This window comes from Alligator sinensis, unplaced genomic scaffold, assembly GCF_000455745.1.
Source record: "Alligator sinensis unplaced genomic scaffold, ASM45574v1 scaffold983_1, whole genome shotgun sequence".
Classification (NCBI taxonomy): Eukaryota; Metazoa; Chordata; order Crocodylia; family Alligatoridae; genus Alligator; species Alligator sinensis.
In genome coordinates this window covers 1,483,011-1,499,593 of record NW_005842015.1, presented here as the reverse complement: position 1 = coordinate 1,499,593, position 16,583 = coordinate 1,483,011, and the positions used below count along the sequence as shown (strand labels likewise).

General features: G+C 41.6%; 1 protein-coding gene across 2 annotated transcripts in view; it reads right to left on the bottom strand.

Moving 5' to 3' along the window:
• Nucleotides 1–9,636: 9,636 nt before the first annotated feature.
• The window catches only part of CARS (cysteinyl-tRNA synthetase), a 66,010-nt gene continuing 59,063 nt past the window's right edge, over nt 9,637–16,583 (bottom strand). Inside the window, exons 19-23 of one of the 2 annotated variants that reach the window (XM_006022027.3) lie at nt 16,529–16,583; nt 16,236–16,303; nt 13,756–13,815; nt 12,503–12,586; nt 9,637–10,450 (exon numbers count right to left, since the gene is read on the bottom strand). The exon at nt 16,529–16,583 is cut by the window's right edge and continues 32 nt beyond it. In XM_006022027.3, coding sequence (XP_006022089.1) covers nt 10,316–10,450; nt 12,503–12,586; nt 13,756–13,815; nt 16,236–16,303; nt 16,529–16,583 — 402 coding nt within the window. In that variant the 3' untranslated portion in view covers nt 9,637–10,315. The remainder of the gene's footprint in view (nt 10,451–12,502; nt 12,587–13,755; nt 13,816–16,235; nt 16,304–16,528) is intronic. The other variant, XM_006022028.3, reaches the window with a different exon arrangement.

The window sequence follows — 16,583 nt, the reverse complement described above, 5'->3', positions numbered from 1 at the left end:
ATTCCTGAATGAGTTTCTATTTAACTGTTTATTTGGTTTGATGGTTTGTTAGGATTTTTCCCCAAGATTCCTACTTTATGCAGGTAAAAGCATTTTTCAACATAAATTATTGTGTGTCAGACCTTGTTCCTAGTGTAGTTAAATGTAAATTTTATCACCTAGGTAGTGGAGAATGTAGGATCAACTTGCTTATTTCCACTTTCTCAGTGATATATCTAAGTATGGTTATTATCCAGGTGATTTGTGGTATAATTGCCTCTTCTATGGAAAGAATACATTTGAAAGTTATGCATGGATGTCCTATAAATACTACAGCCCTCCATTTAAATTACCTTTAGATAGTCTGAGGCAGAGGTCCATCTACAGCTTGAGTAAGAACTAAGGACTTGAAAAAGCAAAAACAGTGGAGTACTTATTTAGTCTTCTGCAGAGGATATGTTTAGTAAATTTAAATTACTTTATAGCTTGGGGGGTTTAATGCCCTTCCCTGTGTTGAGAGCACATGATGTCTGAGCTATTGTACTGGCAGCTGCCTAACCTCTTGTAACTTGGCAGCCAATTCTAGGAGCCTGTGTGGAGAAGCATAGCTCTTCTGTTGAATCATCTTGCCAGCAGGTGTTTGCAGTCTGCAGAGAGGCGAGGAGATATTTTTGCTGAATCACCCTGTGCCTAGATCAGATGTATCCAGTCTGGTTACATTAGAGGATTTGAAGCACCCTAGCCTGATGCAGATAGGACTAGAGGGAAGCATTTCTGCTGGGAAATACTATAAACAGCTAAGCTTAGAGAGAAGACTCTGGCTTTATGTTTTATTATTTGAGTTACCAATAACACCAGGCTACAAGAAAGGGTAACACTGAATTTTACACAAAATATAGGTATACTCTGTTCCAAGAAGAACAGTAATACTTCCAGCTTTTCACCAATCAACGAAATTAGGAAACATTTGGAACAGTTTTGCTAGGTCATGAACAAGACCTAGGACTTACCTTACCAGTACCTTTTAAGATTTTACTTGAATTCCAGTGTGTGCTTGGATCATCGTTAGGTCAAGTGTCACAGTAATGAAGTGATTTAAATAATCTACTGTATTTCCCTGAATCCAAGATGACATAGAATTTAAAGACAATCCCCCAGTAATTACATGCTTGACATGGAAAATTTATACATTTGTTATGGTTTTCTATGTAGAGAATCTAATTATTGCAAGGTTATCTTAAATTAATCCCTCCCACTACTCCAGAGGAGAAAGCAACAGCAGGGAGGCAGGCAGTGGGGGAGTCAAATGGCCTGACCCCCTCCTCTTGCCACCCCATGCCTGCATTCCCTGGTGCTGCGTCCCCCACACCCTTGCTTCCCCTGCTGCCTGATCCCCATGGCTGCACCTCCTCCCCATTGCTGTTTACCCTCAGCCCCGACTCCAGATCTGGCCTCTGGCTCCAGCCTGGGAGCATCTGGTAGCTCCATCCCTGTGGTTGCAATGGCAGCAGCTGAGGCCGGGGCTGCAGCCTGGCTGAGTGGGGATCAAGACCACCATGTGCTCCATGCCCTGGACCAGAGGTGGAGCTGGAGCTGCAGCTGAGGGTAAGCAGCAGCAGGGAGGTAGCAGTTGTGGCTCCAACTCTGATCCTGAGCCCAAATCAAGGCCAGAGCTAGAATTGCAACAGCTGCCTGCCCCCTTACTGCCTCCCCTCATTTCGGACTCGAATCCAAGATAAGGGGCTCTCCCCCATTGAAGGGAAAAAAAACCTTATCATGGATATGGTAGTTCTGCTTCTAGCCACATTTAATATTTATATCACAGCTACCTCGTAGGTAGGAATCAACACAATATCAATTGTAGCGTGCTTTTTTCAAGGTATGCCTTATATTACCACACACGCATAAGAAAATGCTCATGGCACAGTGCAGCATGCCAAAGCATTCCAACGCTTAATTAAAACAAATTACACTGACTGAAACCACCCCATCAAACTACAAAGTAGCTCAAGGCTCCAACACAAGAAAAGCATAGACAGAGAAAAAGATAATAAGAAACCAGTAGTGGTCTTCTGAAAATTAAAAGAGCTTTGAGCCTAATGTTTTAAGTATGATTAAGAATTGAGGAGGCAGAGGCCAAGTGAAAGGAACACCTTGACAAAGGCTCAATTATCTGGTAATTCCAGATGCAAAGGTGAGACCTCAAAAACATGGGTTTAACCATGCATCAGTACAAGGCTTACGGAAGAAGTCTTGCATGTAACCAGGGCTTCATTTGACCTACTTAAACTCAGCTTAAAAAATGTAAGCTCAGGTTCTTCAAACCATGGGCAAATTTACTGCTGCATTCTGAACAAGCAACAAGTCAAGAGAGTACCCCAATAATTGATCCTTCTGGTGCCAAGGGCCTTGGGATGTTGGCAGTGGAAAAAGGTACAGCCTGAGCACCCTGCTTAAGTGAAATATGGCTATCATGCCTGGCACCCAGTTCTCCATGGAAAGAATGTTATCATAAATTAAATTATGTTATTTTAAACCACTCCACAGCTTAATGAATTCCCTTAGAGTAGTGGAAAAGAGCTGCCTAGGGAGTGTCTTTTCATGCAACAACTTTTATCTGGTAATAAGATTTCCATCTTCAAGAGCTACAGATGCAAACTTTGACAAAGCCAGTTGGCAGTATAAACCAAGCACCTTCCCTATGACTGAAACCAAACTGGCACAATCCACATTGAATAGGGGATTAATCAACTGATGCACAGAGAGACTATTCAAAGATTCTTAGATCGTGAGGCTGGAAGGGACCTCAGAAGATCATCAGGTCCAGCCCCCTGCACCAAGCAGGAAAGATAGCTGGGGTCAGGTGACCCCAGCAAGGTGATTATCCAGTTTCCTCTTGAAGACTTCTAGGGTAGGCAACTGCACCACCTCCGGAGGGAGCTTATTCCACAGTCTGGACACCCTAGCTGTGAAGAAGTTTTTCCTAATGTTGAGCCTGAAATGGTCTTTCAGAAATTTGTGACCATTACTCCTGGTTTTCCCCAAAGGTGCCCTGGTGAAATGTTGTTCACTGAGCCCTTGATGCATGCCCCTGATGTAGCAGTAAGCTGCTACCAAGGCCCCTCTCAGCCTTCTCTTTTTCAGGCTGAAGAGTCTCAGGTCCCTCAGCCTTTCTTCATGTGGCTTGCCTTGCAAGTCTCCAATCATACAGGTGGCCCTTCTCTGGACTCTCTCAAGTTTACCATATCCTTGTTAAAGTGTGGCATCCAGAATTGGATTCAGTACTCCAGCTGTGGTTTCACCAATGCCAAGTAGAGTGGAAGAATCACTTCCTTGGTTTTGCTGGAGATGTATTGATTGATGCATGGCAGAGTATTAATTGCCCTGTTGGCAACAAGCATCACACTACCAGCTGTTCATACTGTGGTCTATTATTACCCCCAGGTCCTGTTCATTCATACTGATGGTCAGATTAGCATTGCCAAGCCTGTAGGTACATATGGGATTGTTTGTCCCCAGGTGAAGCACTTTATATTTCTTGATGTTGAACTTCATCTGGTTCTGATCCACCCAACTTGCCAGCCTGTCTATGTCCACCTGTATCTGTAGCCTATCCTCAAGCATAACCACACTTCCCCATAACTTGGTGTCGTCTGTGAACTTGGTCAGTGAGCTCTTCACCCCCATGCCCAAATCACTGATGGAGATGTTGAATAGCACTGGACCAAGCACCGACTCGAGGGACACCACTGGCCACTTCTTGCCAAGACTATACGGATCCGTTCATTAGGTCTCTCTGGGTCCTACCCTGAAGCCAGCTTTGTACTCGCCTACCTCGCAGGTAAGCCCACAGTCCTCAAATTTTTGTCACAAGAATATTGTGGGATACCAGATCAAAAGCTTTTTGGAAGTCAACATATACAATGCCAACCTCCTCTCTCTTATTCAGGTGGTGAGTTACCTGATCATAAAAGGAGACAAGGTCATGTGATGAAGCCATGCTGGCTGTGATGCCTGTGATGAAGCCATGCTGGCTGTTGTTCAGAATCCTACCTTCTGCAAGCTTATCGTACATAGACTCTTTAATGAATTTTTCCAGGATTTACCCTGGGATAGAAGTTAGGCTATTTGGTCTATAGTACCCGGGTCCTCCCTTCTTCCATTCTTGAAGATGGGCACAACATTGGCCCTCTTCCAGTCTTCAGGGATGTCTCCGGAGTGCCACAGGTTTTGCAAGAGTTTTGTCAGGGGTTCCATGATGACTTTGGCTAGCTCCTTCAGCACTCTCAGATGAAGTTCATCCAGTCCTGCTGACTTAATATTTCTATTTTTTTTTTTTTACTTGATCACACACCAGTTCTATGGTAATAGCAGGAAGGTGGTCATTCATACCCTGCTCATTCAGTGTGATTTTCCCCTTGGCCCAGTGAAAGACTGAAGCAAAGTAGTCATTCAGGAGTTCAGTTTTCTCCCAAGTGCTGGTAACCAGCTATACTGAGTTGGTGAGCAGTGGCCCCACACTCCCATTTGTTTTCCTCCTGTTCCTATGTAACTAAAGAAGGATTTCTTGTTGTCCTTGATTCCCGTTGCTAATTTTAGTTGTTTCCAACTTGGCCTTTTTAATCTGTTCCCTACAAGTGTGGGCCATTGTTGTATAGTCCTCCTTAGGGCATGTCCCAAGCTTCCGTTGTCTGTATGCCTCTTTCTTGTTTCTCAAGAGGACCATGATTCTTCTGTTTAGCCAAGAGGGCTTCCCAGCCCTTTTGCTACCTTTCCTCTGTGTAGGAATGGACTTCCTTTGTGCTTCAAGGATCGTGTCCTTAAGGAACAACCACTCTTCATGTGCTCCTTTCGCCCCCAGCCCCTGGTCCCACATTATTTTTCTTACTACTGGCCTGAGCTTGTTGAAATTCACATTTTTTAAATCTAAGATTTCAGTCCTGCTATCTAACTTGTCTGCCTTCTGACAGACAATGAACAGGATGGTTTCATGGTTGACATCACCCAGGCTGCTCTCTATGTTTAAGTCAGTCACCAGGTCATCTCCTTTGACCAGGATCAAGTCAAGACGAGCATTACCTCTGGTTGGCCCCTGCACCTCCTGAGTCAGAAAAAGCTCTTTGACGTAGGTCAGGAAGGAACACAACCAATCCGAGTTGATTGAGTGTTCCTCCCAAGAGATGTCTGGGTAATTGAAGTCGCCCATGACTTCAATTATTCTCTCCCCTCTGTAGAGGTTTCATTGTTAAAGGACCTTATGTGTTGCGTTACATGGAATGTAGGATAGATCCAAAGGGAAGGCCACATTTCAAATTCTTTTGTGATCTTGTATGATACAGTTGTCCACTCCTATTGACTTTCTGTCTTTTAGGTGTCCCTTGTACTTTTGTAGGGCTGTGCAAGACTTTCCAAAAATGTCTTTTAGTTACTACAAGTATACATTATGCATGGTCCACCATATTAAAATCTGCTGTGAGGTTTTTCGTGATCGAGATATCCAGCTAGGTTAATTTGATGACAGTGTTAATGATCGGAGCTCTCTCACAAAGGAGTGATGCCTCTAGGCTTCTTTTGGTCACCACATCCTGGAAAAGGGACTTTTTAAAAATAGGTTCCCACTGGCATCAATAAAAGCCCAGCAAAAGCATTTCTTTTAATGGTATCCTAGATGAATCTAGACAGGTGTCTTATCTGGTTTGAGATACTGAAAACTTACGTTGACAGGAGCATTGGGTTACCTTTTATTTATTCCTTTGTATGTAGATAAGTATGATAGTTCAACACATTGAGTGGAACATTAGCAAACATATCTGGCTGAGAGAGCTATTATCCTTATCACAATGTGTACTGTTAGAAACTCCCTTCTAAAAATATGACCTTTTAAAACAATTTATTGAAAAAAAAATATATTTTTTCTGTTTTCCATTAATAAAAATGGCAGTCTGGGTGGCCTTAGGTCCTACGGGGTCTGCAGTGTTTTAGTAAAACAATGTTAAATGGCCTTTTCTTTTGTTAAGTGTGCTTCAAATATTAGGCACTCAGATAGACGGTTAAGGGTTTTCCTGCTTGGACATTATTTATCAATGTTTTATTTGAGACTTCAATTCAGCATCTTCCCTTTAATTAAAATCACATACCTGGCTATCACAGTGCAGATCATCTATTGCTAGTAAGGTTAAGATTATTAAGTAACCAGTTATGTTGGGGTCCCTATTTTGAGGCAACTAACTTGAAATCTATTTCTTCTGAAAACCAGGCCCACTTAAGGACACTCAAGTTAAGTACCAAAAAAACATGGTGTCTGGTATCACTACTAAATGTGATTACTGAATGATAAAGTCCTATGTGCATTCTAAAATTTTTAGGACAAAAATTATATTAAGCACAATCATTAAAGACTCCATATGCTCGGAACTGGCAATGTTTATCAGTATTTGAGTGAAAAAAACCTAACACATTAACCACAAGAAAATCCCCTCTTTTTCCTACCAAACTATATATGTATCACCTAAAAACTGAAGATAAAGAGCAGTGATAGCATAGAATGGGAGGCAAAACTTTTCCTTTGAAAAAAACCCAAGTGTCACAAGTGCATCTCAAGTATAAAATTTTAACTTTTGTGATATCTGGAAGAGTATTCTCTTCAAATAGAAGATGAAACTCAACTATTGATCCTTCCAGTGTATTTTTTATACTGTTACATCAAAAACCAAAAAGTTACTGTGGAGTTGGCCTAAGTCTGCTCTTTGACAGGAGACATTTCACAGCCAATGCCCATAGTGCATTTCCTTTTTCTGGTTGCCAAGTCACTCTCCCCTTAACAAGTGCAGAAGAATTCACTTAAATGACACCTTGATGGATCGCCAGGGAACAGATTCCGTGCTGTGCATTTCAATGACTACAGAGATCAATGACACACCTCATTTGGCAGTCTGTTTAAATGCTACATTTGTAATCCTACTTGCAGCATTGATGTCTACTAACAAATCGCTCTTTTGCCTGCTCATTGGTTCATGCTGCTTTCTTGCAATATGGTGGTGGCCAAAAGAATCATTATAACATTTGTTTCTAAATAATTTGATAGTTTGCTTCCTAGTTAAATGACATGAAGATGGCTAGCAGCATAACCCAGCAACATATTCCCATGGGCTTTTGCTAATCAAGATTGTTTTATTGACACATTTTGTCCTTTGGGAAAAAGGGTCCAATTCCATAGTTCTAACTTGGGCAAAAGTCCCATTTACTTAATATTGTGAAAGATTTTCCTGTTTGTTATGGCTCATGCATCAAGACTAACACATTTAACAGATGTAACTTTGCAGGAGTAGCTGCCAACTAGCTCAGTTTGCTTTTTTAACTATTATTTTTAAATAAAAAAAAAATATAGAATTGTCAATTTATTTATGCTTTAGGGAGGCAGGCACATTCCTTGCTCCTAAGTGTTAGCTACTTAGGAGAAACAGGGGAGAGACTTATTGTGGAAGAACAGTTCAAGTGCTGGAGTTACCGGGTGCAGTGAACAGAGTATTCCTAAAAGAAGTGGGTCTGGAGAGGTTTAGAGTACAAGGAACTAAGCAAAGGAGTGAAACCGTAAGTGTGACAATGGAGACGAAAGGGAGGTAGACTATGCAGAGAAAGGAGGGGATGGGGATGAGAATGGGTGAGTAGAGGAAAATGAACAGAGGCACATGGGACAAAGATTACCCAGAGCAATGAAGGAAAATGTGATGAGGTCAAATGGCTTCCTGATCCCACTAGCTTTGTATCAGACCCTTAAGAAATTCAGGGTTGGAAGAACAGCAGCATTTAGAAAAACTTTAAGCTTACAGAGAAGAAAAGGTGGTGCTGTCCCCTTCCTTGCAGATGTTTAAGAGGAGATTGGACAAACACCTGGCTGACCGGAGGAGAGGGAACAGAGGACAGAAGTTTGAGGGAACTATCAAAATAAATGATTAAGGAATAATCAAAGGCAGGATGATTAACAGAAGATCGTGGCTGGGGAAACCAGGAGAGGGATAGATCATGTACTTATTACTTCTATCTAGCCATATTAATTGGGAATAGATTCTAGCACTGACAGTCTAAAACAGTATTGAAGGAGTTCCTTTTTATTCTGAAATAGCAGCAGTGACTTCTGAGTTTAGGCTCCAATTCAGCAAAGTGCTTAAGGAAGTACTTATCTGGATATGCCTATGTTGTAATCACATAAATGACTACACTTGAGTGTAGAAATACCTGTGTTAGCTTTGAGTAACTAGTCTGGATGCCAACAAGAGTCCAGCTAAGGCAGCAAGGAGCTCAGTGCGGGATAAATTACCCCACCAAGAAGCTTAAAGTCCCTTAACCATGTGGTAAAATAGGGATTTTGAAGAGGCGTTTCAGTGAGAGTCATGCTTGAGTCAAAACTGCAGGGTTCAGCTATACAAGAAAAAGGAATAAGTGCAAACTTATGCACTTTTCATTGCAACAAATACAGTTGATGGAGAGGACGTTGACTGATAACTGGCTGATGTCATATAAGGGTTTATCACCTAGGACTGTAGAATAATTGAAGAGGATGAGTTGCATTTTTAGGCCCAAAACATAGATGCTTTATAGTTTGGAATGGGACTACTTATTTCTTTTTACTGTTGCTCTAAACAAAAACAATTCACACCAAATTAAATAAGCAATGAGCTCATGTGTAACATACTTCTTATACTACATACCAAAAATGAGCACTTTTCAATAGTGGTTCTTACTAACCTTGCATCCTTATTAATTGTATGCATCTTGGCTTTCTCTTGTGTTTTAATGACATTTTTAAAACAAGTAATTCTTTTGTGTTCATATACATACACTCTCTCTCTCTCTCTCTCTCTTTAATAAGAATGTAAAAGAAAATCTGTGTAAACCTAATTTCATAAAGATGGTTGTGAAGCAGAGTACCTTGGTACATGCTTAATTTTTGCTGTACAAAGGACAGCTGTCTGGCCCTTAGCTAAATTTATAAACAATGGTAAAAAATACATGTGCTGTACTGGGTCTCATCAATAAATATCTTAAGTTATAAAGACACATCTGGATAGTTATTTGAGCCTTTTTAAAGGTAAGAATGTTAGTCTTCATACATAATAAGATACAGATTACATTAAGCCATTAGCAGAGGAGAGGCTCTTAAAGAGGGACAGAAACATGGTCTACTGGTTAAAGCACAAGTCCAGTTTTTGAGGAAATCCAAGTTTCATTTTTCATTCTACTGACTTGTGTGAGACCTGCTCTGTGATTTTTAACAGAGGGGGAGAGAGAGAGAGAGAGAGAGAGAGAGAGAGAGAGGGGTTTTCCTGTGTGTGAAATGTGTTAACAGGTACCATGCACTGTAAGTGAAACAGTAGCACAGGACTCTCTTGGCAGATGTTTTTTTATGTGGCCACATTGCAAACAAATTTGTTTCATAACCCTTGGCTGGCCTGTGACTTTAAAGCTTGACCCGAGCAAGAGTGAGCGCATAGCCAAATTGCTTCCAAGAGTGGATCAAGCAACAAATATCCCAACTCAGTCACACAGTTCTACTCTTACTGCCCCTTTGAGCTACCTAGTTAGTTCATCCTTTTTTTGTAGAGGACCCTTCTTCCCTTTTCCAGCACCAGAGAAGGGACAAGGATTCCTTCTCTTGGCTTGTTCACAGTTGGTGAGTAATCCCTGCATTTAACTCTGTGACTGAAATCACAACCTAAGCAGGGGAAGAAGTAAGTGGAATGGGGCTTCTTCCTGTGCATACGTGAGTAAGGGCTGTGACAGTTTAACCCTAGGGAAGTGACTGTTGGCATATATAACAGATTTTTCTGTGTGTATATTTGGAGTTTCTAGTAAGGGCAACAGAAGCATCAGGGTTGAACTATTTACAGCTCTTTCTGCTTAAATAACATTAAAATCATTTGAGAAATATTTATGGGTGGGACAAAGTGATCAGCTTTCCTTTAGTAAACTGTATTCCTGGATATTAGGTGAATAAGGACTGGCATACATGACAAATTACCTAGGGCCCAAATTGTCTATAATGACAAAGAAACCTTATATGGATTAGCTAAACAAGTAGCATTTTTCCAAAAAGAACCAGCAAACATTCACTCTAACAACTGACATACAAACATCTATACAGGTTATTTTTTATAACAATATTTTTTATTGACTCCCTAAATCAGACGATATATTAATTCATTTCAACTAGGACTTTTTTTAGCTTGCACGCAGTAGAAAGTGTAAACACAATCTGAGCACTGATTATGCTCATCCCTGTTCCACTGGTGACCCAACACTCGCCTTTTTCTAAAAAGAGAATGTCCAGGTTTTCTTCTCATTGTGCACTTCCATTCTGAACCATTTGTAGATACTCTTCATATAGTTTTTCTTGTGCTTCATAAAGTTTTCTCAGTTTCTTCATTTGTCCTTTGCTGAGCTCTTTGCCTTCAGTGTCATGTGTAGGAAATCCCTGCAATATTAAGAACAGAAAGATCTTAGAAAATTCCATCCAGAGACCTTGTTTGCCTATAGTCAATCTGATGAATTTGTGATGGGACTCTGTTCTCTCTTTTCATCAGAATCATGTTCTCTGGATGGGAGAAGAGATTAAAAGTAAAATTGACACAAAAATCTCTAAGTGACTGAATTCATCACTGTATTTGCTGGTTTGTGTGCAAGGCGTTTCAGGTCACTATTCAGGACAGATCAACTTACTACCTCTCAGATTTTAAGAGAAAAGCAATAAACTGTACTGTGAAACTGCTGTTAAAATTTTCAGCTCAGATCTTCTCTGTCCATGACCTGCATGCAAAGGACTTACTTCTGCATGACACAGCAGTTGCCCACAGTGTGACCTAGGGGAAGGAGATGGGACAGACAAACTCCTTGCATATGCAATAATATTACTTTTTTCAGAAAACACCTGACTTCACCCTGCAGGTTAGGGAGAATTTGTTGGCAAGGTTCCAAGGGAGCAGGGGCTGCCAGAGAAAAGTGGCACAGTGGGCAGAGCCAATGGGAAAGCACAGGGATTTAGAGCAAACCAGTTAATTTGCCACAGATCCCCTGGATATGCGGAAGCTTGAGTATTAGAGGTTCTGTTTATCAGAGTGCAATCTTTGCCTCTCAATAGGACATTCTAAGAGGTTTCTGCAACAGACCCCCAAAATCCACAGGGAAGTCTTACCCAGTTCAGGTAAGTTCATGGCATGTTAAAATAAACCCAAGCGGTCATAAAACAGGCCGCCTTGTTCAAGAAATATGTAATCTCCCACCAGATTCAGGCCAGGGGCAAGTGTTCATCTCTAAAGCTAAACAGCCCTGTGATATTATCAGTGCTAGAAAAATAGCTGGGGAGTCACAGCATATATATGTCCTAGCCCCCTGCCTGGGGAACTATACAGGCAAGCTCTCCAGTCAGGGGGTGCTAGAGGGGTGCTTTTTGGTTCACCCACACCCTTAGGGGAGGCCACTTACCAGGAAAAGAGTCGGGCTGTCAATGGGCTGTTAGCAGCTGCAGTAAAAGCAGCAGGTGTCACACAGACAGCCCTTTGCCCTGGAGGGGTGGGGGGGGGGGCCATTCTCCTGTGGTGGGAACCCATCTGGAGCCTTGGAGGATTACCATTGCAGGAGAATGGTCCCCCACTCCATGTACTCTTCCTGGAGAGGTGCTCAGGGCGGGAGGCAATATACCCAGGGCTGGAGCGTTCTTAAAGCCTTGGGAGGTTCCCAGACTGAGGAGACCTCCACCCCCCCTCCCTGTCATATGCCCCATACATGAACAGGCAGGGAGGTGAGGGTGAGGCAGGAACCATCCCAGAGCCCAGGTTCTAGCTGCTGGGGAATGCCCCCTACCCTGGGCACTTTTCTGGGTCACCTGGGTCCACAGGGTGGAAGGCAGAGGTAGCATACCTGTGGAAATTATTCCCTGCTCATACCCAAATCAGTTCCAGGTCTTGAAAGGAACAGGAGAAGGATGTCTGGGGCTGTTTCCAGTCTGGGGAAATGCCCTCCCACCCCTTTGCACAGACTTGTGGTGCTCCAGATCTGTTCAGTGGCTTTGAGGTACTATCACTCATGACAGAGACCCCACAAGTCTCCCTGATAACTCAACCTATCCAGGGACCAGCTATCAGGGAGCCAATGCTCTCCTTCGCTCCCTCTCCCTTTAAGGGAGTAAGAGCAGAGGACTGTGGGATACTGTGTGTCCTCAACACCTGAGAGAGGCATACAACAGTTCAAGTTAATGGAGAAGGGAAGAGCTCTTCTTGATCAAAGAAGGAAGATCTCTCTTGCAGAAGAGATATTTCTCTTGCACAGCATACTCCTCAAACAGCTATATGTTTTCTTTTTTCACCAAAAGAAAAGCTTTTCTTCTGGCACAAATGTAATGCCTGTCCATGGCCACTGTCCTAGGGCTCTACTGACATTTAACAGGAAGAGAATCAGTTACCTACAGGCCAAATGAAAAATGAGAATTTCATTCCTGTCTAAGGGAAAAAAACCCCCACGTATTTCTTACGTTTTCATCAAATTTGGAATATTTGTCCTGCTCCAATTTAAACATTTCATTTGGTGGAATCTTCATCTTTGCCAGTTTTGCGGCCTGCAATATAAAACATGCATTGCAAATTTAAACAGTATTTACCATTCCAGTTAAATAAATGGTCATTTGTCCTTTCCTGAAAACTATCCATGGTGTATATGCACTGCAACAAAGAGCATCTAAATTGCAAATCAGATTGCACTATAACCAAACTTGTTTATTATGTGAAAAGAAGAGGGCAAGGAAGGGCAACTCTGAACAAATCTTGACTATCTGTCTGGCAGGATACAAATGAACTTAATACTGTTTTACAACAATGTATCAGTTAGGATCCAATTAAGACAGAAAGAGAAGAAGTGTGCATTGCAACCACCCAGAATAAATAGCTTACGTGCTGTAGAAGCTGAATGTAGCTTTTTGTTGTACTGTATTTTAGATGCAAACAAAAACACAGGCAGTTTACTAAGTGTAAATTCTATTTGGTAATGAACTCAGTGTAGAAAGACCCATTTAACCATACAGAGCATCCCTGATCCAAACAAGGCAAGAGCAGGATCCAGGCGTAAGTAAATAAACCACATTAAAGATACAACTAGACTTCTGCTTAATTGAAAAGAATGTGCTCTTAACATCATTAAAAGTAATCTATGTCTAATGCAATGAAGCCAAATGATTTTCTCTTCACAGCACACTGCGTGAGCTTATTTTTCTATATTTTACTACTAAAGCTATTTGCATGAAAACAGGATGTTTGCTCCTTATGGGTCCACCTGCTCTTCCTGCTTAGTCCTTACCTGAAGTCTTGAACCTTTGTGCTATCACAGTTAGATGCTGTGGAGATGAATGTGTCTTCATAGAAAATTAGACTTCATGTCAGGCATAAACAGCAGGAACAGATGGACTCTTAGAAGTGCAAATATCCTGTTTTCATGCATATCTATATGGCAGTAAAGGGGGAAGAAAATACTAAATGATACAGGCAAAATCTCTTCTAACTTTTCATGGAAGCCATGAGAGCACTGATCATTTAAGCAACCTAAATTGCAAGGGGGAAATAATTGTAAGCAGAAAGTTACACACACAAGAACAGTCGATGACCAACGGAAGCTGAGCTAAAAATCTGGCCTCAAATGTACGCTCATGAGCATTAAATACTGCTATTTACACTTTTCTTCAAAAAGCTAATGCTCATTTAAGTATAAATTTAAACAGTTATTTGAATAATTTACCTCCTGTTCCTGTTTTTTCCTGGCTGATTCTTCTTTCTTTCTTTTTCTCTCCTCTTCAATCTATGTGAAGTTAATTGAAAAGCAGTATTACTGAATCAAAATGAAACCACTGTATTAGGTTCTCCCTTAATCATGTGAGCCAACCACCTTTGTTTTATATATCTGATTATACATACACCCAGTAGAACCACCTACAGTTAAAACACTAAAAACTAGGTGAGGCTGCCTGCTCCTTTTTCATTTTAAAACTCCATTTTAAAATTGTTTAAAACATTGCCTAATGTCAATAGTTCACACTGATAATTTCTGCATTGGATGTCTATCTTAGTCTGAAATTTTAGAAACACGGTTCAGCCATTTCAGAGAAAGAAACTATGGAAAATTAGTCACCCATGTTAAGCAATTCTTACAGCTTTCACTGAGTAACTCTAGTGCTTCCAATACTTTAGCTTGAAATATGACAAGAGAGTTAATCTTTGTTCAGAAAAGTGCCTTTTTTTGTTCCCAAGATCAAGTTTTAAACCTCTTCAAAATCTCAGTCCATGCATGTGCAGCAGAGACTTGTTAGTTTGGCAGCTAAACTCTGTCAGAAATCTGCAGTGGAAACGCAATCCGAGCAAGGTGTACCAACCATCAAAGAGTATAATGATATGGGACTGAACTACAAGTCCCAGGAAGAATGTTGGCAGCATATCCTTATCAAAATATTTGGAATTTTGGCTGAATCTTCAATTGTTGATTTAATTTTCTGGGGAAAAAAGCCATAAAAATATTCCAAGGGAAAAAAAATCATAGCGTTTTCCAACCAGTTCCATTCAGCATAATTCCAACATCATGGAATATTGCTGTTTTTACAAACCTCAAAAGGTTTCACATAAAAAGTGTTATTAGGAGAACATTATCAAGGTTGGAAAATCATGCATTCAAAAGTCAGGTTCCTGTGCATCTTTCATTTTGCTCTCTTGGACATCTGCATCACAACACAATCTTATTACATAATCACATGCTGGTTCTTTTCTTTCCTCATCCAGTGCTACAATAATGAAGATTTAACAATTTCATTTTGTTATCAACAGATACTGAGTCAACACAGTCTAGTTTTAGATGAATATTTAACTTTGATTTGCACTGACAAAATATCAGACTAAATTACTTATAGAAATCACTGTCATAGACACAAAAGCATAAATACACCACACTCAGCAGGTCACAATTTTATAAAGGCTCTTGAAACACATAAATATCATTAACATTTCCCTAGTATTTTTCAGGCAATTATTTTAAATTTATTTTCTCAGCTGCTATTTCAGGATTGTTATGAGTTTGTGTCCTTTTTTTCCCCCATTTTATTTATATTAAACTTTTGTTTGTCACAGATCAGCAAGCCTATATATAGTGGGCGCATCTACATGAGGGGTTTAATTTTGCATTAGCACAGTTTACTGCTAAAGAAGCATGTGCGTCTACACATGCACATACTTACTTTGCAGTAAACCTCCCTAATCCCGAGTAAATTTGCTACCTGCAAATGCAAGTAGCAAATTTATTCAACATTAGTAATGGCATCATAGCGCTTATGCAGACACCTGCCCAGGAACAAACTCTGCTCCCAGTCAGCTGTCCACCAAGGGGCAGAAGATAGCTCCCTGCCAGGGTAGGCTCTGCCACAGAAGTGTAAGCGGGAACTATGCCCCGCTGCCCCAGCAGCAGGGAGCTCCATGCCCCCTGCTCTGACACTGAGATCAGGGAACGGGGGTTGGATGATCCTTATCTCTCAGCTCCCACTTTGCTATTGTGACTGGGGAGCAGGGGCCTGGAAGACCCTGACCAGAACAGTTCCCAGCCAGCCCCAGGATGTGTGGGGAAGCACATGCAGCCTGGAGGTGGCTGGGGCCTGTCCTGTTTCGGGCAGGCCCCAGCCAGCTCTGGGCTGCACATGCAGACTTCCCCGCACAGCACGGGGCTGGCCAGAAACTGTCTTGGTCAGGGGCAGGTTGTAGCCCCATGCCTCGATCGGGTGATCGAGGCACGGGGCCTGCATGGAGCTGTAGGGGTGGGGTAGCTCCCAGCCTTCTGCCCCAATCTGCCAGTGGGGCAGCTAGCAGCGACCTGCCCCTCCCTGAGCCAGAACCAGGAGATCCCTGATGCAAGGGCAGGGGGACACTGTTCTCGCCCCAGCAGCAGGCAGCCCCCTGAGGCCAGGAGACTGTACTCCCTGCCAGCCCCTGGGCTAGCACCCAAGGGGAGCCTGGAGCTCCCCCTGGTGGCAGCAGAGGCCCATTGCAGGGCTGCAGGGAACTGGGTACAAATCTGATCCCTAATCCCTGCAAGTGTAGACGCTGCCCAAAAACCCTTCCTTTGGCTTATTTTACAGTAAATCTAGGCCAGATTAAATGCATGTGTAGATGGGCCCAGTATCACTTTAGTACACATTTTATTTGTGTGTGTAAATATTTAAATACACTTAAATAATTTCAAACCTTTTTCTTTTCTTCTCTTTCTTTTAGTAAAGTGTCTCTGTCTACCAATTTGACCACAGTTGGGAGTCCTGGAGGAAAAAAAGGAAAACAAATGCTGATTCCAATATTCACATTTTCTTGATTTATCAAAGATTATTTTAAAACATGACCTATGTTGGCTTACTCAAGATTACTGTATTTAATGTCTGTCAAGTTATGATTCCCTATTACTCTTCGGCATGTTTGAATTTTCCAATATCTTAAGAAAAGAATTCACTACATTTCTATGATTTGCAGTACATGTGGTTAGCTACCTTCATGATCTTCAAATCGAACTCCAAGCTCAGGAAGGATGTCATCTCGAAGAGC